The 23,169-nt window shown below is 51.7% G+C and overlaps 1 protein-coding gene across 19 annotated transcripts in view; it reads right to left on the bottom strand.

Annotated features, from left to right (window-relative positions):
* Positions 1–12,341: 12,341 nt before the first annotated feature.
* LOC135324946 (zinc finger protein 532) overlaps positions 12,342–23,169 on the bottom strand; it is a 59,635-nt gene continuing 48,807 nt past the window's right edge. For all 19 annotated transcript variants that reach the window (XM_064502113.1, XM_064502115.1, XM_064502118.1 and 16 more), the window contains 3 exons: positions 17,755–17,867; positions 15,882–16,029; positions 12,342–14,586 (listed from right to left, as the gene is read on the bottom strand). In XM_064502113.1, the coding sequence (XP_064358183.1) occupies positions 14,092–14,586; positions 15,882–16,029; positions 17,755–17,867 (756 nt within the window). In that variant the 3' untranslated portion in view covers positions 12,342–14,091. The remainder of the gene's footprint in view (positions 14,587–15,881; positions 16,030–17,754; positions 17,868–23,169) is intronic.

Raw genomic sequence — 23,169 nt, 5'->3', positions numbered from 1 at the left:
ATGTTGCACCTTTTTGAGCAGACGTGGAAAGAACTTCAGATCCTGTAGAATCAGTAGCTGGCCAGAACTATCAGAAAAGCATTAGAAATCCTTCTGTAGGGCAGATAATTTTCTCTTTACCCCATTCAGCTTTTAAAGACATTTCACTATATCCTGATCCATCAGACTAAGGAGTTCTTTATAAGCGGGCATCTCACCGTTGTCCTTAAGAGCTCCGTGGAACCCTCGGTAGAGCTTTCCTCTGATTGCTCTTTATTCTGTTTTTTCCCCATAAAATGGCATTCTTACTTGCTTCGCAACAGCTCAGTGACTCAAGCTGACCCTGCAGCCCATTTCATAGTGGTCAGGTGACAGTAAAACTTCCCCAGTTTCAGGCTACCCTGCGCACATAAACAGAGACGGGAAGAGCTGAGAGGTTCTGGAAGAACTTTGTCCACCCAAGCCCCGTGCCCCAGGGCACATTTGTTCTTATGGGTCCGTAGCTGGCACTACATCTGGCTGCTTCGTCTGCTCAGCCTGAATCACCCAGTTGTCCTTTAAAACTAGGAACGTCAGCCTAAGTCCAGAATAAGACAGTGTCCCTGGATGTCCCTGGAGCCACAACAAGATAGGTTACACAGTTCGTCAGTATGCCCCTCTGCAGACATAGGACTCGTAAGTAATTACTAAGACAGACATGGAGAAGGAAAATACACAAGAGCAAACACAAAGGTAGCTATAGAGTTTCTGAATTTTGGTTGTGTAAGATCTAAATGAAAAAGATGCAGAACGAAGGTATTTATTCTTTAGAAGAGAGGGATCTGCTCGCTGAAATGTTTGATAGATTCTTGCCTAACAAAAAGTTTCCTGTGATTCCCCTGGAATAGGTTTTCGTACCGTACTACTTAGCTTGATTAAAAAGAAGTAGAGTGTTACTCCTTTGTGTATGAAATCTATCTCACAGTTTAAAAGAAAAGTGACAAAGGTTAAAAACGAGGCCTGGGGAAACATGATCGGGAAGTGCAATCAGCAGAAGGGCGACCGGTGAATCACAGTGTCTCGCTGGTGACTGCTGTCCCGAGGTTGCAGCCACCTATGGTTTTTCATACGGCTTCTGTGATGATGCACTGAGTCCTTTTGCCGATTTCACAGAGGTTTCCATATAAGACAGATAAAGAAAAGGAAAGAGAAAAGTACTAGTTCATGAAGCTTGAGGAGAAGTCCAAATACCTGTCGGTTACCTTCTGACCATGACACAGAGGTGAGAGTTACCGCTGTGAGAGGGCAGTCGTTCAGGTCTTCGGTTTTTCGTTGGCTCCTCCCAGAGCAGCCCGTTGATGAGTCTCTTAAAAAGCTCGTAGTTCCTCATATATTCTCCATTTTCAAATGAGTCTCTTCATGATGAGCAAACTCGCAATTATTGCTTCTAAATTGTTAAATGTGTACCATGATGATGATTTAGAGTCTGTGTCTATTTATGATCCCGTGAACCTTTTCAGAGCTAGCTAAATCCTCCTTATGGGAGCAGCCATCAGGCTGACTGCTGCCGTAAATGTATTTCCCACATGTCTGATATTTATACAACTGGGAAATGATGATCACAAACCACTAATTAAAATATACAACACTCACATTGTCTAATAACATTTCCCTACCAGAAAATTGTTCCTTTCAAGCAAAAAAGGGCCAAATGATATTCTTTTATATTATAAACTTTTACAGAATATTTAATTTTTTTTATATATTTACACCAGAAATATTTGTACTTGGAGTATATTGAATAACCTAATTGAATATACCACTGATTTATACTGGGGTAGCAGAACTGAGTTTAGCCCAGTAAGTCATGGGCAATTATAAACAAACTGATGATTAGTTCTTTGCTAAATTTCTGTTGGAATGAAATTTTTCTTCTTGTGGTTTTACAGGCACTTTTCACTTTAGCTATACAAAGAATTCATGATACTAATGCAGAAAATCATATTTGCTTCCATAAAACCCCCCAAATATCAGCTTTTGTTCCAATGTACCACACCCAAATTCCTAATAAAGTAGAATGATTTTTAAAGCATATTTTTATTTAATTATACATTTACATTTAATGTTAAATATTTGACACGCTCCTGTTATCCAAGTCTTTTAAGCAGTTTGTGAGAAATAAGTAATTTTATCCTGGTTGTGCTTTTCCAGGTGGTTTGGGTTCGTTAGCGATGCATTTTGCAGTATGCTCTTTCAGGCTGGTTTTCCTGGTTCAACAAACGACCGGTGCAGTGCTGTGGTGCGTGATTGTAACGTGGCTCTCCAGCAGCGACCAAGTCTACAAGCCCCAGATATTGTTACTACAATACGAGAAATGGACAGGACAGGAGAAGAACAGGGAGTATGCCTGATAAGCCTTGGGGCTAGCAGACACTTGGCCGCGTTCTCTTGTGGCTGCTGAGGCCCAGGATACATCAGGAGACTTTTGAGGCTGCTGCAGGATTTCACTGATGCAAAACTGCTAGAAAGACTTCAGACACTATTTCGCACCTATATCTGCCTACACACTTAGCTTGGTGCAGTCTCACTGTAGTTAAGGAGCCACAAAGTGAATGGCTGAATTTGCATATAATGTATAAGACTAAAGTTGCAATGTTGCAACATACAGGATGAAGCAGCAGTCAAAACCGACATGGTTATGATAGGAGAATGGTTGCTGACTGTTACTGTTTGTAGGTCGTTCCTTAATTCACGGGAAAGGCAGGCAATGAGATGATGTTCTCTGTAAAAGACACAGAAAATTATTCCCACCCATTGTGAATTAGTATTACATGAACTCTTGAGTTTGAATACAAGCCGTTTAGCAAGGTCTTCACACTATCTTAGAGAAAGTAAATGACAGACTGGGCAGTGTTAGAACAGTTCCTTGCAGTCATTCCTGGTGGAGAGGATAGAAAAGGAAGTTCAGATGGTAAAAACAAATTTGGTAAGAAGTTGAGGGAAAAGGCAGAGCAAAGTTAGGGAGAATTTAAAAATGCAAGAAGGCAGCTTTGCAATGAGACCCAGCAGGAGTGAGGCTGCTTAGTTTTTGCTTTCAGAGATGCTACATTACATTCCTTTTTCTGAGGTACAAAACCACACTTAATTCTGAGGTCACGGTATACTTCGGTAGTGTCTTTGCCTGCTAAGTTCTTGTTGATTAGAGGTCTAGAGCTCAGAAGGTGCTTTTAGTTACCTGTTGTTCTTGGTGAATCCTGGTCCAGTGCTTTTCTTCCTCTTCCAGAAATGCTAGGAATCACCCACACTTCTGTTGGCAGCTTTGTTATTTTACCGTCTGGATGATTTAGGTTTTTAAAGGTTACATGTATTTTGAGATCTTCCATTCTCTGGATGTTTGACTTTAATATTTGTACAGTAGGTCTTTTGGAGCTCTGCAGCGAGCCAATTATGCTATTTTTTTAGTACACAGAAAAATATAGCTCTTGCCATTCTGGCTGTTTTGCAAAGTCTTTGCAAACATCCAGGCATTAGTGCTACCTCTACATACAATATTTGAATTACAGCTCTTTGTTTCTGAAGAGACTCACCATGTGCAAATAGCTAGCACCTTGCATCTCAGCTGAAAAAATGTAGGTTAATAGGGAAAGCCAGAAAATTCCATTTGCGGCCACTCAGAGTGAAACACAGAAAAAATGCAATAACAGGCTTCCCCAGTGAGCACTCTTTTTTTCCAAATACATTTGGAACTATTCTGCTTCCTGCTCCTGTGCTCAACAGCCTGTTAAAGTCGCCAGTAATGTACACAGTGCCATCCAAAAGCAGCAGGGTACCACTCATGCCAATACGACCCACTCTCATGTCTTCTTCTGATCCTTGGAGCACTAAGTTGCCTGTAGGAGTAGTTGCACCTGAGTGCCGTAACGGGAAAGCAGCCGCCTTTGCTCTGAAAAGAAGTTTCTGCTTTAGCTCCCGAGCAATAGCATTTAAAGGGATGGGATGCATGTCAGAGGATGGGTAGATTTCAGCAGAAAGGGACTGAAGTGTGAAACTCAGTTTGGGCAAGCGCTGAACACATCCGCTGTGAACCCGTTGCTGGACCTTGGGCAGCAGCGCTGGCCTGTGAGCACGCTGTAGACAATACTGCCTTTCGCTCTCTTGGGCAGCCTCGGTTGGATTTTCTTTATCCACGTCCAAGAGCAGGATCACAGTCTTAATCCTTTCTCTCATTTCTGGAGTCAGAGGAACTATGCAAGACTGGATCTCCCTGTCTTCTTACCTTTCCACTCCACAGTCTCACCCAACGCTATTATACGCTTCAGCCAAGCTGCAGGGGACTCCAAACTAGACCCAGCATTAGCATTTAAGCATGTGTGTTTGTAAAATGTTTCTACTTCTCTTCAGTTTAAAAAAAAACAACAAAAAACCCCCGTCTCTAGACATTACATTATGCTCTGAGGCACAAAGCTGGGTTGAGGCTAGGCATGGGCTAACCACATTACTGGGAATGTAACTCCAGCTCATGCCTCCTTCCCCATGAAACCACATTCCTGAGGAAGGCAGGGATGCCGATGGCTCCTCTGCAGCAGCAGGCAGGGACCACCTGCCTCCCTGTTGTGTACTTTACTGTGTGGCTTCATTATCTTCTAACACTTCGGTCTCATTCATTTTCACCCATATATTTGCTGACATGCTGAAAGGTTGTTTTCTGTGTGTGTGAAAAACAGTACGGTGGAATATGACTCAAGGACACGCCTTGGCTTTCAAAAGTGATTTTGAAGTCATTTCGGATGCCCCAGACTGCACACCAAGTAGTCTCAGGCAGTGCTGCGTGCCTTGCCCTGGAAATCCCATTAAAGGGTCCTTAAATTGGACACCCAACAGGCAAGGCGCTCAAAATGACCTGTCACTGTTGGAAATGCAGGCCTTAATGTTTGGGGTTATTAATGGGCCTTTCTGATTTAAGCCTCACTCATCTGAAAGGCTTTTCTTTCAGTCACTGAAAATCTAAGCACTGACGTTTCCCTGGAGCTTAATGTAGGTCGTGATTTATCTATTATTTTCAGTGCGTGCTTCCAGGGGGCTCCTTATATTGCTGTTGTGTCTCGTTTTGGTTTTGTATTGCATTCAGATTTACCTGGCTTTTAGCTCAATAATATTTCCATTCTTTGCTTTCAGGATGTTAAGTGCTGGCTGGACAGCAACGCTTTTTTTAATTTAAAACATCTCATCAAGGATTCCTTTGTAACTAACTAGTCTTTGAGAACTTACTGCTGTGTCCTGTCCTGTCCTGTCCTGTCCTCTCCTGTCCTCTCCTCTCCTCTCCTCAAGCACCAAGTCGGTGCAAGTTAGGCTCTTCTCTGTGGCTCACACTTCTGTTCAGGAAGGAGCAGAATGCCAACACTTGGTAACTCTGGGAGGATTCATAACCGTTTCAACTGCTGCTGTTTCTGTGACGTGGAGGGACTCCTGAACATGCCTCTCCCCTTGAATCTGCTGTTCCTCGAGCTCAGCTCCTTGCTGGGGTCAGCTTGGAGCCTGCGGGGTGCTTTTCTGGACCACGAGCTCGTCAGGTCGGCTGTCTCCCTGGTCAGCAGTTGTATGAAATGGCTGATGGCACTTCCACGGTGTGGGCAGTGGCCTCAGCGCGGTCTCGGTTGGCTAGAGGGGCCCATCGCAGAAACTGCTGCTTGAGCCGGTGCTGTTTTGCGTTGGGTGGGCGCGCCGGAGCTGTGCTGGACACCAGTGCGCACGCTGACGCTCGCCCTGCTGCACGCATCTCCCAGGAGAGGCTCCCGCTGCAGGGGGGACGGCGGCGGCACCTTCCCGGGGGCGCAGAGCCCCGGAGGGGGCTGCCTGCACCCGCTCTGCCCCGGCCCTTTATCTCCTCTGACCAGCCGCAAAACCACTAGTCATTCACCCAGACCGTGCTGACAGCGGTGCGCATGTGTAGTTCCTTGGGAAGCAATTTCCAGAGGGGTTTCTGCCGTGCGCCACGGGATTTCACCCCGGCACGGCTGCTGCCTCGCTGTGGCTGGTGGGTGCTGCCGGCCAGAGGGGCTCCGGGCAGCCGCCCCCCGCCTGAGCAGTTCTGCACAGTTGGGTTTGCCACCGTCCCCAGAAGAGTTTCTGCGTCTCTTGGCAGTGCCGGGGGACGGAGGTTTCTTTGGCGCGTACATGGCTTTTGTCTCGGGTAACTTTCCCCATGAAGCTTATTATCCACCTCGGTCGCCGGCGAAGCTCTATTCATAGGCACAGCTTTCGGGCAGTGCCACTGTGCACGGCTGTAGTTCCGAATGGATGAGTCAACGTTTGTAGTCTGCTCTGCAACCCACTATCTGGAGAGCTAATGTGATTACAGCTGAGTGGATTTTTTTCAGGGAACAGTTTATTTGTGAAAATAATTTGGGGCTTTTTTGGGAAGGGGGTAAAGAGAGGGAAGGATAAATTTGAATTTTGCAAATAATGTCTTCTTTTCCTTTCTATTCCCCCAAGAACTAGGAAAAAAAAAAAACCAAAATAAGAAGTGATTTGAACAGCGTGTTTAGACTTTTTTAAGTGAAAAAAAACTGTTAATTTTTAAAACTGCCCAAGAGTAAATGAGGGAGAAGTAGAAAGGTTTTAAAAATGCTCAGAAAAGGAAATATTTCATCCTTATTGAACAATAATCTCTCGGTGACCCTAAAATGTGCTTTGTGTGTTGGGTTTCATTTTTTTGCGGGGCAGGGAGGAGAACATTACGATGGCTTATGGGAATTTTTTTCTTTTTCCTGTGAAAACTGAAAAAACTTTTCCATAAAATCAGCTTTGCTTGGGGCCTGGCTTTAAAAGCATCTGAAAGTCTCTCTCTGCGTTCCTCTTGGATCCAGAGAGCATGAATTCCTCCTGAATAGCGTTCCCCAGCTCCAGGCTCCTTCACAGCGGTTGTTTTGTGGCGGTTCCTTGCCCCTGAGGGCAACCAGTTGTGCACCAGGACCCCAGGCCCTTCTCTGCAGAGCTGCTCTCCGGCAGGGCAGCCCCAGCCGTTCTGGCGCGCGGGGTCAGTCCTCCCCGGGGCAGCACCCTGCTCCTGCCTCCCTTGGACTCCATGAGGTTCCTCCCTGCCCATCTCTCCAGCCTGTCCCGGCCCCTCTGAAGGGCAGCGCAGCCCTCGGGGGTACCAGCCGCTCCTCCCGGTTTGGGACTTGCGGAGGGAGCGCTCTGTCCCTTCACCCGGGTCACGGAGGAGTAAGTTGAACACCACTGGACCCAGTATTGACCCCTGGGGACACCGCTAGCTACGGGCCTCTGACTGGACTCTGCGCCGCTGGTCACAGCCCTCTGAGCTCTGCCATCCAGCCAGGTCTCAATCCGCCTCGCTGGCCGCTCATCTAGCCCGCGCTTGCTGAGCTTGCCTACGAGGGCATGATGGGAGACAGCGTCAAAAGCCTTAGAAACATCCTCAAAAGCCTTTGCTCGCTTCCCGTTGGCTTGTGCCGCTGGCCTGATGTTGCTTTGCGAGCCACAGCTGGACGGTGCTGCAAAGCGCAGAGCCCACCCGTAAGTGCTCTTGGCACCTCTGTGCCTTCACAGTGCCTGTTCTGTCCTAAACAGGTTTGATTTTTTTTTCCTAGTTTATCCACAACTCTGAATTTCTTGGCACCCTAATCTTGTTCCTGAACCATTTATGGCTTTTCTGTGATCTTTTATACCCTTAAGTTTCTGATCTGTCCTCTCTTCCTGTAACTGTTTTACCTGGAAGCATCAGCAGTGTTACACCAGCAGCCAAGCTGGCTGATAATCATACTCATTTTCTTTGCTATTTGCTTAACCTGTGCTGAATAACTGAGGCTAGACACTATCTAAGAAAACGAAAAAGAAATTATCTATGTGATGGCACTTGGCGGCCTCAGTCATGGCACCGTGTGAGAACATCTGGTCCCTGCTGAGTTTATCGGAGACAAATGTGGCCCCTCGCCATAAGGTCTGCTGTTTGATGCTCCTGCCTGGGCTTTTATGGGCCTTTGGGAAGTGCCCGGCGGTGCGCGAGAGCAGCACATCGTGCATGGGGCAGAGCTCAGCGCGGTGAGTAATTCTGAAGCTGCTCGATGAGGAGACATTTCTCCGCCTGCGAAGGGCCTTGTTCGCGTCGCTAACGGCGGCGGTATGTAAATGCAACGATCAAGCGGTATTTTGAGAAAGTAGCTCCCCCGGTTAGGGCCTGATTGCATCCGTCAGGAATTGCTCTGCATTTTAACTGAAAGAGTGCCAGTCACTTAAGACAGGAAAGATTGCCGTGCTGGACCTTGACTATCAATCTGGAAGGAGGGCTGCGGCAGCGCGAGCTGGTGCCGCCACATCAGCGCCGTCTGATTAGGCTCCGTGACTGCAAAGTGGCCGGGTCTGCGACCATAAAGCAAACAAACTGGATAAAGGCTTCTGCCAAATCACATTACGGGACACATCTGTGGGGGGGGTACAGAGTTCAGCTTATGTTGCTAACAGTCGCATTAGTGCTCCAGATAAATTTTCTCCTTCAAAGCAGAAACCAGGGAATCAGGGAAGAAAGCCGCAGTGCCTCCGGGTCGTGTGCCAGGGAATCTGGGTCATTTCCCCGCCTTGCGGGGCCGGGGGCGGGGGGGAGGGGGGGTGTTGAGCCCCCGGAGCCACGGCTGAGCTGCGGGCGTGGAGGGGACGACCTGCCCTGCGCCCATGTCCCCCCGGGTCACCGGGCTGGCGGAGGGGGTCCCTTTTCCAGCTCCAGGAGAAACGACAGTAGAGTAGCCAGTTTCTGTGCATTCACTCGCAGAGGAGAAAATACGGTTTCTTTCCGAAGAGCAGAGGAGCCGCAGGCTCTCGCGCTCCTTCTGCCGCCCGGCTGCGGATGGCGGGGGGGGGCACGGCGGAGGTGGGTCGCACACCCCTGTGTTTGCCGTGGGCTGTGCTCGTTCCGCTTTTCCCTCCTCGCCTGTCCTTTGGGGAGCCCGGGCAGGTAACCTTTCGGTAATAATCCGAAATTCAAATACAAAGGATTCACTCCTGAAGTGTCCTAATATTTGAGGAAGGTTTTAAGATAAAGCAGGTTTTGCCGTGTCCCGTTATTGGCCTCGCAGCTGCGTGCGCGTGCTGGGTGTACTGGGAAAGGCAATATTAGCAGACTGGAAAGGTCAGCGTTACATAAAAAATCCTTTCCAAACTAAACAGACCTGGCGTGCTGAATTCCCGGCGGAGGCGCAGGGGTTGGGAGCGGGGAACGTCTGGGCCGTTGGCGGTCGGGCCGTGCGTGGGTAAGTGCCGCTGGCAAGCGCCCAGGGCACTTTGCAGCACGGCGGCCGGCGCTGCCCCGTGCGTGCCGCTCGCGCTTCCCCGGCAAAGAGCTTTGCTTCCCGCCGCGTCCCACTTGCAGCCGCTCGTTGCCGGCCGGCCGCGCGTGTCGGGAGCGCCTCGGCAGGGCCCCGTGCGCCGCGCTGCGCTATCGTAGCTTCACGCTGGGAGCTTCTGCGCTCCTTCCCCGCTGGCGAGGGAGCCAGGCGCCCCGGGCAGCGCGCGGTCGCGGCTTTCCCGGCGTTTCCCGCACGTGTGCCGGCGCTCGCTGTCCTGCTTCTGCGCCGTCCCCGGGTCTCCGCGCGTGCCCAACGCTGCGCAGCCCGCGCGGGGCCCGGCCCTGGCCGTCGGCAGTCAGTGTCAGCTCCTCGGGGGAAGCCGGGGTAGAAAAGCAGCGTGTTGGCGTCACTGTAATGTAGTCTAAGTTTCACAACATTAACTAAAAGCAAAGAAGGCAAATGTCAGGTCTCAAGCAAAAACATGCTTAAAAATTTTCTTTACAGCTGACAAGAGGGAATTCCCCTGGGCGTGCAAACTGAGAGCGTCTCCTCCTCGCTGGCTTCCAGCGGTGCAGCGCCGAGTGCCGGCACCTCCTGCTCCCCGAAGCCGCCGTCCCGCTAGGCAAGAAATCCCCTGAGCTTCCAGTGGCGGTGGCTGAGGCGGGCTGGGGGCAGGAGCCCACGGCACGCGCCAGGCCGGCTCCGGGCCTCGTGCTCTGCGGACACGGGGCAGCCGCGGGGCTGGCGGCGGAGGGGCCCGAGCAGCCCCGGGGCGGCGGTGCTGCTCGCGGTGAGCGGGAGGAGAGGCGCCGGCGAGCACTGTCCCGCGCGTGCCCAGCGCTGCCGCTGCACCGCTGCTTCGTGGCGCCGGCCTTGAGCCACGCGGCGCGGCGCTGGGGTGGGCAGGCGCCTCGGGCGGGAGCCCAGACGTAGGATTTCCCGACTGTCCCTGGTAACATCAAAATGGACACACTGCACAAGCAGAGGGACCCTTGACCTAGCTGGGAAGGTCAAACCAGAAAAGCCAGCAGTAGGACAGCAACCATAAAAGACAGAAAATAACACCTAGATAATCCAATTAGCAAGACTTTCAGTAACAAAGCATTGACTTTGTATGGCAAACTGTCTTGTCCTGGCAGGAAAATAAGTCTGCGGTAACCAGAATTACATTTCTCGGACAGAATTAGTAGGGAAACAAACCTTTGCTCGGGGCTGGTCTAGGTTTTGTGTCCTACAGCGGTTTCCCGTCACCAGGCAGCTCGGTGCTGTGGCACAGCCCCGACTTTTCCTCCGTGGCTGGGCTGCTCGCTGGGGCGGGGGAGCCCACGGCCACGGCAGCGCCCTGAAGCTCCGGCAGCAGAGCTGGGTTTCCTGGTTAGCCCAATGCCCGGGACAAGGCGTTCAGCAGCTCTGTGTTTCAAATTCATAGTGCGAAATAGGAAATGCTCCCTAATTCCAAAAGGAGTGTATAGGGGGATAAACTCTAAAGTTTCATTACAGGTTGAAGATGCAATAACTTTTGGGTAAGTTTTACAGGCAGGCAACAACCTCAACGCTTTGGTTCCCGCTCAGTCATCGATCCCTCCTGAAATCCAGACCTTGCCTGTGTCCACCCAGGGATCCTGCGGCAGGCAGGGAAGAGATGTGCCTTCCTATCGCTCCCGTCCCTCCTGCCATTCCCAAGGTTTGGGAGCCTCTCCAGAGAACTCACGGCTTAGGGCTTAGGGCTTCCCTTGAGGGAAACACCCTGAATTCGCCACTGACAGGCACCAGATCAGAGTTGGCTTAATTCAAACAGCAGCCGTGATGTTTATTGTGCCGTTCATGCCTCAGCAGTAGCTTTGGGAGCCGGTCTGGGCTGTTGGGAAGGTTTTAGTTACTCCCCTTTCAGCCAAGCAGTAAAACAAACAGGGCGAAAAGGAGGAGAGGTGACACCCTCGTTTCCTCTCTTCTCATTCCCTTCTTTCAGCACAGTTCACCAGCAGCTGCCCCTGGCACCAAGACCGCTGCAGTCGTATGGGCTGCTTGATACCGGTTTGTGGTGTGAAAAACACGCAGAAAACACCTCACACCTTCCCTTCTTTGTGCCATCTTTGCTGGCTGTGGCACTATGCTGTTACTTGCTTTTTACAAATCTATTGGAAATTCTGCCATGATTTCTGAGAGTCACCCAGGTAAAGTGCGACGCTTGCTTTGCACAAGGCCAAGCAAAATCCCAAAGAACAAAAAGGTCAGTCGTTACCCGGGAATCACTGGTGCAGTAATGCTTGAGGTCGGTCTAGGCAAAGAGGTGCAACTTACCCTGGAAAGAAAGAAAGGTGACCTAACAGGCCTTCTCACTGCCGGCACCTGGGAACCCTGAATGACTTAGAAGACGTGGAGGGAAACCCGCAGACTGCAGAGGACAAGGCAAGTAATGCTAGGCAAGAAACACTACGATACAAATTGCCCCACCGGATCTCTTAGTTTAGGTCCGGTTGGACCTAAAAAGCAGCAGCAAAGGTCCGTGAGAGCGCTCCTGCCACCAGCGCAGCTGCACGGATTTGCCTCTGCCAGGAGGAGACCTCTGGCCGGAGCAGTGGCTATCTGCCAGGAAGCAGAAGCTGTAGCTCGTGCTGCGCCCGGCACATATAAACGCTGATACAGAAGCGCCAAGACAGCGCGGGGCAGTTCCAAACCCACCCTCCATTAACCTTGCAAGAGGTTGCCAGCAGGGGAGTTAGGTCAATCTTCCAATTAAAAGAAACTCAAAACCTGAGCAGCGCCTAGGGCCAAGCGGCCGGCCCGCCCGCACGTGCCCAGGCGAAACGGCGTCCCACGTGGAGGCCGAGTGCCAGTCGTGGGAGCGGGGCAGCCTGGGACCTTCCTGACGCGGCGCCTGCCTGACCGAGGCGGGGACAGCGACCACCGAAGGACCCCCGCGGCCACCCAGGGACCTTCAGAAGACTGAATCGCTGCTGGCCTGGCGGCTGCTTTCGGTGTTTCGCCTCTCGAGACTACAAACGGCGACTCGGTTACCGGTTCACGCTATCCTCGGCAGGGGCAAGACCATGAAAAGGGAAAATAAACAGAAAGGATTAATAATGGCTGTGAAAATTTAACTTTTATTACCTGTTCACTGTATACAAAACACCATTCTGCATAGTGATACTCATTTGTTGTACAGTTGACAGTGCACAGCAACAAACAAGTGTCAGAGGTATACACTCAGTGACGGCAGTGATGGCCGGGGTACATCGCGCACGGGGGAACCTGCAACGCCAGCGAGAGGGGTGAGCACGGAGAAGTACCTTATAACCACTCAATATTCGAGTAATATAACGGGGTAACAAGCATTTACCAACGAACCAAATTAAGAATGAGGATGAAGAGCAAAAGCAGAACTAATGTGTCCGATACACGATTCCCAGAATGATTAAGAACGTTTACAGAGGAAGCTGAGAAGGACCCATACTTTTTTCCAACATTTCAGTCTTTAAAATTGTTAAAATTTAATGATAAATAACAGAATCTCACAAATCTTTAGGGGCAAAATGCTCCACATTTATTTACATATGAAATGTGTTTAATACAGTTATAATGGACATAGTGTATAATAACATCTGACAGCAGCAAGACTTTTAAGGAACCGAACAATTACTACTGTATTTCATGCAGCTATCTATATATACACCATTTGTTTTAAAAAAAAGTACAAAATTTGTTTAGGGCTACATACAAGGTATAAAATGCAAAAACAAACCCAAAATATAACTCTCACAGAGAACGCTATATGAAAGGGACGGTAGGGTACCATTTCTGCTCTTCACGAAAGCGTGACGCGTGACAGACGCGCCTCCGAAAGGGCCGAGCTAGCTCCGGGCGCCCTGTGCTGAAGGGAGAGGCCCGGCCCCGCGCGCAGGCTGGTGTTAGCTGCTGGGCAGCTGGGTTTGGGTAACGCTGAGCACCAGAACGTTTGGCATTTGCATACCGAGCTGGGAGGTATCCACCCCTGCTGCAAAAGGGTTCACTGTTTTCTTTCAAGAACCAGAAAAAGAAAGGAAAGTACATAATGCTGTTTACTTGCTTCTATATAATGTGTAATAAATTACATGACAAAAAACATCATAATTATAAACCTAGTCCTCTAGTTACATCTTACTTGTTTAATCCAGAGCAGCCCAGCCCTTTTGTAACAATTTTAGCTTTGATCACAAGCACCTGATGGCAAGGCCTAAAAAATTACTCCGTGATACGCAGTTGTGCAATTCCGCTCTTCAGGAGCACTTTACCGTGCTAAGGGGTCCCCACCCGGCCCGCTGCTGCTGCCCAAAACCAGCACGGCCCTCTACACCTGCAGGGGTAACTTTTTAGAGAAAGTTTAAAAGCTTCCTTCGACATGTGGAAGCAAAGGTCTGGGGGATTTTCAAACTGCCCCGTAGGCTTGCCTGTCCCCCGCGCTGCCGCCTGATGCGCTCGCCGCACCTACCCTTCCCTCCCGGAGCAGCTGCCAGAACCACGGACCTGCCCCGGCATCAAGAACTCTGCTTTAAAGAAACTTACTACAAAAAACAGAAACAAAACAAAAAACAGATCTTCCACTAGATACCAATACAAACACGTAACAAAGAGTATAAAAGTTATTAGTTTAAATATATACAAACTCTTTTCAACTCAAATACTGCTTTAATGGTTTGAGGGTATAGACAATGAGGTGAAGAGGACACATTTATGCAGAATATATTGCAACAGCCTGAACAGTACTGTTAACACTATTATACTGTGAACTTTCTGTAATAAAAATGTCATTAATATTCCAATGTGGAGAGAGATTTCTGCGTCCCAAATAATCTGATCACTTTTCAGCTGAACTCATTCTTTTTGACTTAATGAAGGCCATGCCATGTGTTCTCATGTGAGTATTTAAGGCCGCTTCAGTTTCAAAAGTCTTCGCGCACACTTTGCATCTTCTGTCCGATACCGTATTGTCAGATGATTCATCCTCATGATTGGGTTTATTCTCCTGCTGATTATCCTCCCCAGACCCATTCTGTTTCGATACCGGCTGAGGCTCCTTCAGCTTATGTACAATGAAGAGATGTCTGGAGAGAGACACGTGAGATGTGTAGCAGAGTCCACATTCCCTGCACTGGTACGAAGAGCCGTCGGACTTATGCTGAGGAATATGTTCATGGAACTGGAGAAGATTCTCTGTTGTAAAGCCGCACACAGCACACTTGTGAACTTTAAAAACATTTATCTTTAGCTTCTTCAATGGCTGAGTGATTGCACCTCGTGGAGGCCGGAACTCCAGCACAGGTTCTTCCAATTTGCGCTTTGGACTAGGAACCTAAAGAAGACAAAGAGTATTTCAGGTAACCATACGCACAGAGTGCATTTCTTAACCGTTTGTGACTTGCAAACGTCAAAAACCTTCCCAGGGCAGATGCCAGTAAAACTTTGATAAAGACAGTATTTGAAACCATACATGCAACTACATAGTGTGGATATTAGAAAAATACGGGTTTTTACTATAAATTATGTATAAAATCTATTTTGCCAGCTCTGATCGAGTTACAGTATCTAATGCACTGGATGAACATGAACAACCATTTGCAAGGATAACTGCATCCAACTACACAGCGAGGCTGCAATTGCGTACATAATGCAGAATATCAGTTCTGTCAGAATATCAGAACTCTTCAGCACTGCCTTCAGAAACTACATTTTAATTATACTTTTGTTTCATGCATAAAGTTTCACATGGCAGATCATCTCCTGATTATTAGCAGCTAGACTAACATATTGCCAACGAATGAATCAACATGTACAACCTTTATTACTAATTAAATGGATTGCTTTTTATTCTCCTTGTTCCTGCTCTGACATGAATATTTCTCAAGAATCCCTGCATCCCCTTCAGCTTACCTACGCCCTAGGATGTTTCGAAAGGACAATGTATATAGCAGCCATATTTTTAACATTTAAACAAGCAGACAATATGTTGCACTGAAAAACACTCATGTAAAAGGCAACAAACAGTACATTTTTAAAAACATCTTTGCTTGTGCCTCTACTGTCAGCTTTGGATATGGTATCACAGGTGAAAATTTTCACCGTATAAAACACTGGAAAAATGCTGTTAACAGTCTTCCCAAGTAAGAAAGTTTTGGACCGTGCTGTCTTCTTACAGCACACCGCTAACACACTTCCTCCTAACGCTCATCCTCGGATTGAAACCAGCTTCCCTGTACGACTTGTGTCCAGTAAACTCGATGCTGAAGCGCATGTCCTGGGCCTTTGGACGAAGCTCCCAGCGCTCGTATGTAACCTGTAGCTGCCTGCAGCTATGAGAGGACTTAGTTGCAGGGTTTTGAAAGGTGGTCTTAAAAAAAAAATCACCGACAGAAAAATTACATACTCCATCATTCAGTGACTAAAATCAAACAATGTCTTTCCAAAACCACGCTTCAGCTCAAGCTTGACAGAACTTCTTGTGGGAACCTCTGGGATTTTGGGGGGCTGCAGTTCACAGAAGATGAGACTTCTGTAGGATCAAAATATCTGTATCGTTTTAAAAATCCTGAAAGAACACCCACAAAAAAATTCACTTTCTGTGACTAAAAGAATTTTCTAAGTGATTACCTTTGTATCTTCTTTTACTTCCCTTTCTTCCATATTGGTTGATTCAGTCATTTCTTTTACATCAGGGTCTTTAATGCCATGCATTAGCTGAATATGTTTTTCCAACATCAACCGTTTGGTAAAAGTACGTCTTGAATCTGGGCAGTGCCTGCGTAAACACAAAGCAGACTGATTCAACTGTCGTCCTTAAAGAAAAGGAACAGTATTCTGAGGAATCTAAGTAGGAGCTGTAAGAAAGTCCAGATGAGTACAATCCGTTAAAGACAGCACCAATCTTTTTCCAATCAATTGCACAGATAAGTATTAGAACAAAATGAGCATAATTACAAAATAAATTTAAAATGTTTGAGCAACTTAGATTTACAAAAAATGAGAAGTTCTTCTGAGGTAACATCCAAAATTTTACACTGTGTGGGTCAGAATAAAAGCTGGGAGCACCCGAGCTTCTTTTTTGCACATCACCAAATTGTACGTTTCTATCAAACACTTTCCAGAGTTCTCCTTAATCTGAGTTTCAGTGGAAAAACAATCATCATCCATGTAGGATGACTGCTAGCTTCAAACGTCACCTAATTCTGCATTCATGTCTAAACTCTTTATCTGCTTGGAACTAGTCATCGCTCCGCAGCTCCCTTTCCAGCCTCAGACTAACCAGCAGAACAAATCTGTCTTCTTCCCAATCTGATTTGTTCTCCCACACAGAAGCAGCTGCAGCAGTCCTGAACCCCTCACACGATTTTGGAGAGGATGTGATATCTCCTGAGCTCTAACAGCGCTGTAACATACTGGGTACTAAGTGTCTGGAAGAGGGATGGCCAAAAATAACTTCAAAAAAACCAAAAAAAGCAGGGAAGAAGTTAAACTGCAGTGCTCTCTTTCAGATTCTCTCTCCTGAGGTTTTAAGTTAAACAAAACAGTAAGCATTAAAAAAGACAAAAAGTCAGTATCTTTCTCTGAAACAAACTGTACGAAACAGTGAAGGAAAACAGAGCGCTACAATGTGCTTTCTACTAAGAGGGATGCAAAAACCCCACAGGCTCTTGCTGCCCATCACGTGCCGGTGGAAGAGCGTCCAGGCTGGCCAGCTCGGGCAGGGCCGAGCGCCGCTCAAGGCTACAAGAGCAGCGAACGGATGCGCAGGCTGCGCAAAGCAGAGGCGATGCTGGGAGAGGGGAGGCTGTGCCGCACCGCGGTCGAACGCTCTGCACGGCAGTGCTTCGAGTTTCCGCACCGCCGGGCCTTTGCCTCCCACAGCGAGCAGACACGTACTGAGGCGGGGGGGACTGTCAGGACCGCAACCACAGGGAACGGCTGCAGCTTGCAGCTCCGTTTCCGTAACTTCAGACAGGTCTGCAATATGCACGTGCACACACGACTAAGAACAAAGAGATACCACGGGAAGTTTATATTCTCTGTCTCATCTGAGTGACAGATTATGCATCACCTCTCCAGCCACTTAGGTTTGATTAAGCATTTTTAGACAACACCAATTTTTTTGTGTTAATACTGGCTTCTGTAGATTAGGAGAGAAGCCTGTGTACCTGAGAGAAACCTAAAAAACAACTGTAAAACTATAAGCCATGGAAACTCTCAGTTCAGTTAAATTTCTCATTTGCTTGTGAAAGCACCTGAAAGACAGCAAACTTTATTTTCTGTACATGCATTCTGAGTAGCTTGCTAAGTCTTATGCATGCAGAACAACCCAAATATTTTGGCCCATCTGTGTATCTGTAAATAACATATAAGTAAAATTTGAATGAATGACACACTTGCTTTTATATAATCAAGAAGAGAAATTCCAAGAAGAACATTTTCTGTCGGCTTCTTCTCTGTCTCTATGTACCTTTAAAAAATAAATAAAAGTAGAACTTACGAGCACGTATAAACCTTCCTGATGCCTTTGTGTTTGATACGATTGTGACGACACAAACTATGGGATGAACTGAAAGATTTGTCACATTGTCGACAGGGATGTTTCTTCATTTGCTTTAGAGAGGGGGGAAAAAAGAAGAAAAATATATTAATTAAAAAAGGTAAGTGAAAGCAGTGCATCTGTTCAACCCTTTAGCACCAGCAAAGAAACGTCACCTACCAGCATCTGGGATCGTATGTTCAAATGCGTCCATCCTGCCTAGGCAACGCTGGCCGTCGGGGGCCCCAGACCGCGCGGCAGCAGCGTGAGCAGCAGGAGCTGCGCGCACCGTCCACGGGCGCTAAGGCAGCGCCCCGAGGCGTGGAGGAAGCGAAGCCTCCCCACCACGGACGCGGCGAAGACCAGCGCCTCACTTTTGGATCAGGAGAGGCCCTTAGAGGGAGAGCTGCTCTCGCCGCAAAGCAGCCGCCGCTTTCCCACTCCCCAACCAGCCCCGCACGTGCTGACCGCGAGGTCCCCGTCACCGCAGCAGGAGGGGTGACAGGCACCCCGTGCTGACCGCGAGGTCCCCGTCACCGCAGCAGGAGGAGGGGTGACGAGCACCCCGTGCTGACCGCGAGGTCCCCGTCACCGCAGCAGGAGGGGTGACGAGCACCCCGTGCTGACCGCGAGGTCCCCGTCACCGCAGCAGGAGGGGTGACGAGCACCCCGTGCTGACCGCGAGGTCCCCGTCACCGCAGCAGGAGGGGTGACAGGCACCCCGTGCTGACCGCGAGGTCCCCGTCACCGCAGCAGGAGGGGTGACAGGCACCCCGTGCTGACCGCGAGGTCCCCGTCACTGCAGCAGGAGGGGTGACGAGCACCCCGTGCTGACCGCGAGGTCCCCGTCACCGCAGGAGGAGGGGTGACAGGCACCCCGTGCTGACCGCGAGGTCCCCGTCACCGCACCGCAGGAGGAGGGGTGACGAGCACCCCGTGCTGACCGCGAGGTCCCCGTCACCGCACCGCAGCAGGAGGGGTGACGAGCACCCCGTGCTGACCGCGAGGTCCCCGTCACCGCAGCAGGAGGGGTGACAGGCACCCCGTGCTGACCGCGAGGTCCCCGTCACCGCAGCAGGAGGAGGGGTGACGAGCACCCCGTGCTGACCGCGAGGTCCCCGTCACCGCAGCAGGAGGGGTGACGAGCACCCCGTGCTGACCGCGAGGTCCCCGTCACCGCAGCAGGAGGGGTGACGAGCACCCCGTGCTGACTGCGAGGTCCCCGTCACCGCAGCAGGAGGGGTGACAGGCACCCCGTGCTGACCGCGAGGTCCCCGTCACCGCAGCAGGAGGAGGGGTGACGAGCACCCCGGGCTGACCGCGAGGTCCCCGTCACCGCAGCAGGAGGGGTGACGAGCACCCCGTGCTGACCGCGAGGTCCCCGTCACCGCAGCAGGAGGAGGGGTGACGAGCGCCCCGGGCTGACCGCGAGGTCCCCGTCACCGCAGCAGGAGGGGTGACGAGCACCCCGTGCTGACCGCGAGGTCCCCGTCACCGCAGCAGGAGGGGTGACGAGCACCCCGTGCTGACCGCGAGGTCCCCGTCACCGCAGCAGGAGGAGGGGTGACGAGCACCCCGGGCTGACCGCGAGGTCCCCGTCACCGCAGCAGCAGGAGGGGTGACAGGCACCCCGTGCTGACCGCGAGGTCCCCGTCACCGCAGCAGCAGGAGGGGTGACAGGCACCCCGTGCTGACCGCGAGGTCCCCGTCACCGCAGGAGGAGGGGTGACGAGCACCCCGTGCTGACCGCGAGGTCCCCGTCACCGCAGCAGGAGGGGTGACGGGCACCCCGTGCTGACCGCGAGGTCCCCGTCACCGCAGGAGGAGGGGTGACGAGCACCCCGTGCTGACCGCGAGGTCCCCGTCACCGCAGGAGGAGGGGTGACGAGCACCCCGTGCTGACCGCGAGGTCCCCGTCACCGCACCGCAGCAGGAGGGGTGACGAGCACCCCGTGCTGACCGCGAGGTCCCCGTCACCGCAGCAGGAGGAGGGGTGACGAGCACCCCGTGCTGACCGCGAGGTCCCCGTCACCGCAGCAGGAGGGGTGACAGGCACCCCGTGCTGACCGCGAGGTCCCCGTCACCGCACCGCAGCAGGAGGGGTGACAAGCACCCCGTGCTGACCGCGAGGTCCCCGTCACCGCACCGCAGCAGGAGGGGTGACGAGCACCCCGTGCTGACCGCGAGGTCCCCGTCACCGCACCGCAGCAGGAGGGGTGACAGGCACCCCGTGCTGACCGCGAGGTCCCCGTCACCGCACCGCAGCAGGAGGGGTGACGAGCACCCCGTGCTGACCGCGAGGTCCCCGTCACCGCACCGCAGCAGGAGGGGTGACAGGCACCCCGTGCTGACCGCGAGGTCCCCGTCACCGCACCGCAGCAGGAGGGGTGACGAGCACCCCGTGCTGACCGCGAGGTCCCTGTCACCGCACCGCAGCAGGAGGGGTGACGAGCACCCCGTGCTGACCGCGAGGTCCCCGTCACCGCACCGCAGCAGGAGGGGTGACAGGCACCCCGTGCTGACCGCGAGGTCCCCGTCACCGCACCGCAGCAGGAGGGGTGACGAGCACCCCGTGCTGACCGCGAGGTCCCCGTCACCGCAGCAGGAGGGGTGACGAGCACCCCGTGCTGACCGCGAGGTCCCCGTCACCGCAGGAGGAGGGGTGACAGGCACCCCGTGCTGACCGCGAGGTCCCCGTCACCGCACCGCAGGAGGAGGGGTGACGAGCACCCCGTGCTGACCGCGAGGTCCCCGTCACCGCACCGCAGCAGGAGGGGTGACGAGCACCCCGTGCTGACCGCGAGGTCCCCGTCACCGCAGCAGGAGGGGTGACAGGCACCCCGTGCTGACCGCGAGGTCCCCGTCACCGCACCGCAGGAGGAGGGGTGACGAGCACCCCGTGCTGACCGCGAGGTCCCCGTCACCGCACCGCAGCAGGAGGGGTGACGAGCACCCCGTGCTGACCGCGAGGTCCCCGTCACCGCAGCAGGAGGGGTGACAGGCACCCCGTGCTGACCGCGAGGTCCCCGTCACCGCACCGCAGCAGGAGGGGTGACGAGCACCCCGTGCTGACCGCGAGGTCCCCGTCACCGCACCGCAGCAGGAGGGGTGACAGGCACCCCGTGCTGACCGCGAGGTCCCCGTCACCGCACCGCAGCAGGAGGGGTGACGAGCACCCCGTGCTGACCGCGAGGTCCCCGTCACCGCACCGCAGCAGGAGGGGTGACAGGCACCCCGTGCTGACCGCGAGGTCCCCGTCACCGCAGCAGGAGGGGTGACGAGCACCCCGTGCTGACCGCGAGGTCCCCGTCACCGCAGGAGGAGGGGTGACAGGCACCCCGTGCTGACCGCGAGGTCCCCGTCACCGCACCGCAGGAGGAGGGGTGACGAGCACCCCGTGCTGACCGCGAGGTCCCCGTCACCGCACCGCAGCAGGAGGGGTGACGAGCACCCCGTGCTGACCGCGAGGTCCCCGTCACCGCAGCAGGAGGGGTGACAGGCACCCCGTGCTGACCGCGAGGTCCCCGTCACCGCACCGCAGGAGGAGGGGTGACGAGCACCCCGTGCTGACCGCGAGGTCCCCGTCACCGCACCGCAGCAGGAGGGGTGACGAGCACCCCGTGCTGACCGCGAGGTCCCCGTCACCGCAGCAGGAGGGGTGACAGGCACCCCGTGCTGACCGCGAGGTCCCCGTCACCGCACCGCAGCAGGAGGGGTGACGAGCACCCCGTGCTGACCGCGAGGTCCCCGTCACCGCACCGCAGCAGGAGGGGTGACAGGCACCCCGTGCTGACCGCGAGGTCCCCGTCACCGCAGCAGGAGGGGTGACAGGCACCCCGTGCTGACCGCGAGGTCCCCGTCACCGCACCGCAGCAGGAGGGGTGACGAGCACCCCGTGCTGACCGCGAGGTCCCCGTCACCGCACCGCAGCAGGAGGGGTGACGGGCACCTGCTACGCAGGGACCAAAGCAGAGCACTGACGGGGCTCAGAAAAGTTGGGGAAACGAGAGAGATGGTCTTTTGCCAGCTTGTGGGATATCTGTTTGGGGGACTCTACTGGTTTTATATTACAGTTGACTAAGCGGAAGGAGAAAGAAAAGAAGGAATGAAAAAGATGAGCGGTCTCTGTGGCACTTCAGCAGGAACGGGCCACAGGCGCTCTACAGCCTGAAGAGGCAACACCGCTCCGCAGCTGCGGCCTATGGAAGTGACATGGTCCTGTCCTTTAAACTACGAGCACGTCATCAGTCCTAGATCAGCTTCCCGGGTCTGAAAAAGAAGAAACGGGTTTTATCGGAAACTCCTGCAAGAAATGCAGATCACTCGGGCCCGGGCTGCAGGGCCGCGTCTGGGGGAGGCTGAGGCGTGCCACTGGGGCTGGCGGGCAGGAACAGCACAGGCTGTACCACCCGTCAAGGGTCTACGAGGAAAATCACACTTCGCGGATCTCTTTTCGCCGTTCTAGCAGAGATGGTATTTTTCCTTCATACTGTCAATTACCTTCTCTTTCCTACGTTCATTGGAAAATCAGAAAAACAAATCATATAATTTGGTTCCACTATTCCAACTGAGGTCACTGAGTGAAAGACTCAGATCAACATGTAAAACTGGGCCCATCTTGACTCTTCTAGAGAATCCATCCTACATCTGTCCCTATGCTGTTGCTCCAAAGCACAAATAGCTAAGGTTTTCCTCAGAGAATAACATTTAAGGTTTGGCTCATTTATTCCTGGCTTCTGCAGAAGTGACCCGTTCCTAACAATGGAGATGTACAATAATCCACACGGACATTTTGATACGGCATGAGTCATTCTCTGTGCCCAATCTAAATTAATAATAATAATAATAAAATAAAAATAAAATAAATCCTCAATTCTAAATACTAATAAGCTCAAGCCCTACAGGAATGTTTAAGGAGCTGAAAAACATTTTTCTTATATTTGTTGTCTGAATGCTGCATTTTATGCTGATGTTCATACTGTCCATAATGGCTACATCGCTCATGAATAGCTGCAGCACCTCTGAGGCAGCGGAGATCTGTAGGGATGATCTCATTTCTGAAAACCATCATTTACTTCAAAGCCTGGAGTGAATGGCGGAAGGTTTGCACAAGCAAAAAGTGATGGCTGGAATGACTAAAAGATTAAATGTAAAAGCAGTTTTGGTGAGACCTCTTATTACCAAGAGCAAAATCACATGGGAAGAAAGGCAGCTGTGAAAGCTCTTTTATGCAAATGTGAAGCATCCCAGTTATTAAGAAACAAGATATGGCAAACTATTGGAAATAAGTGGGGATAGTCTTTACCACAATGCTTTTAGAGGCACAGTACTACTCAACCTACATGTCCCTTTTACATTTATAGGCCAATTACATAA

This window comes from Dromaius novaehollandiae, chromosome Z, assembly GCF_036370855.1.
Source record: "Dromaius novaehollandiae isolate bDroNov1 chromosome Z, bDroNov1.hap1, whole genome shotgun sequence".
In the NCBI taxonomy this organism is placed as follows: domain Eukaryota; kingdom Metazoa; phylum Chordata; class Aves; order Casuariiformes; family Dromaiidae; genus Dromaius; species Dromaius novaehollandiae.
This window is presented reverse-complemented; position numbering and strand designations above follow the sequence as displayed.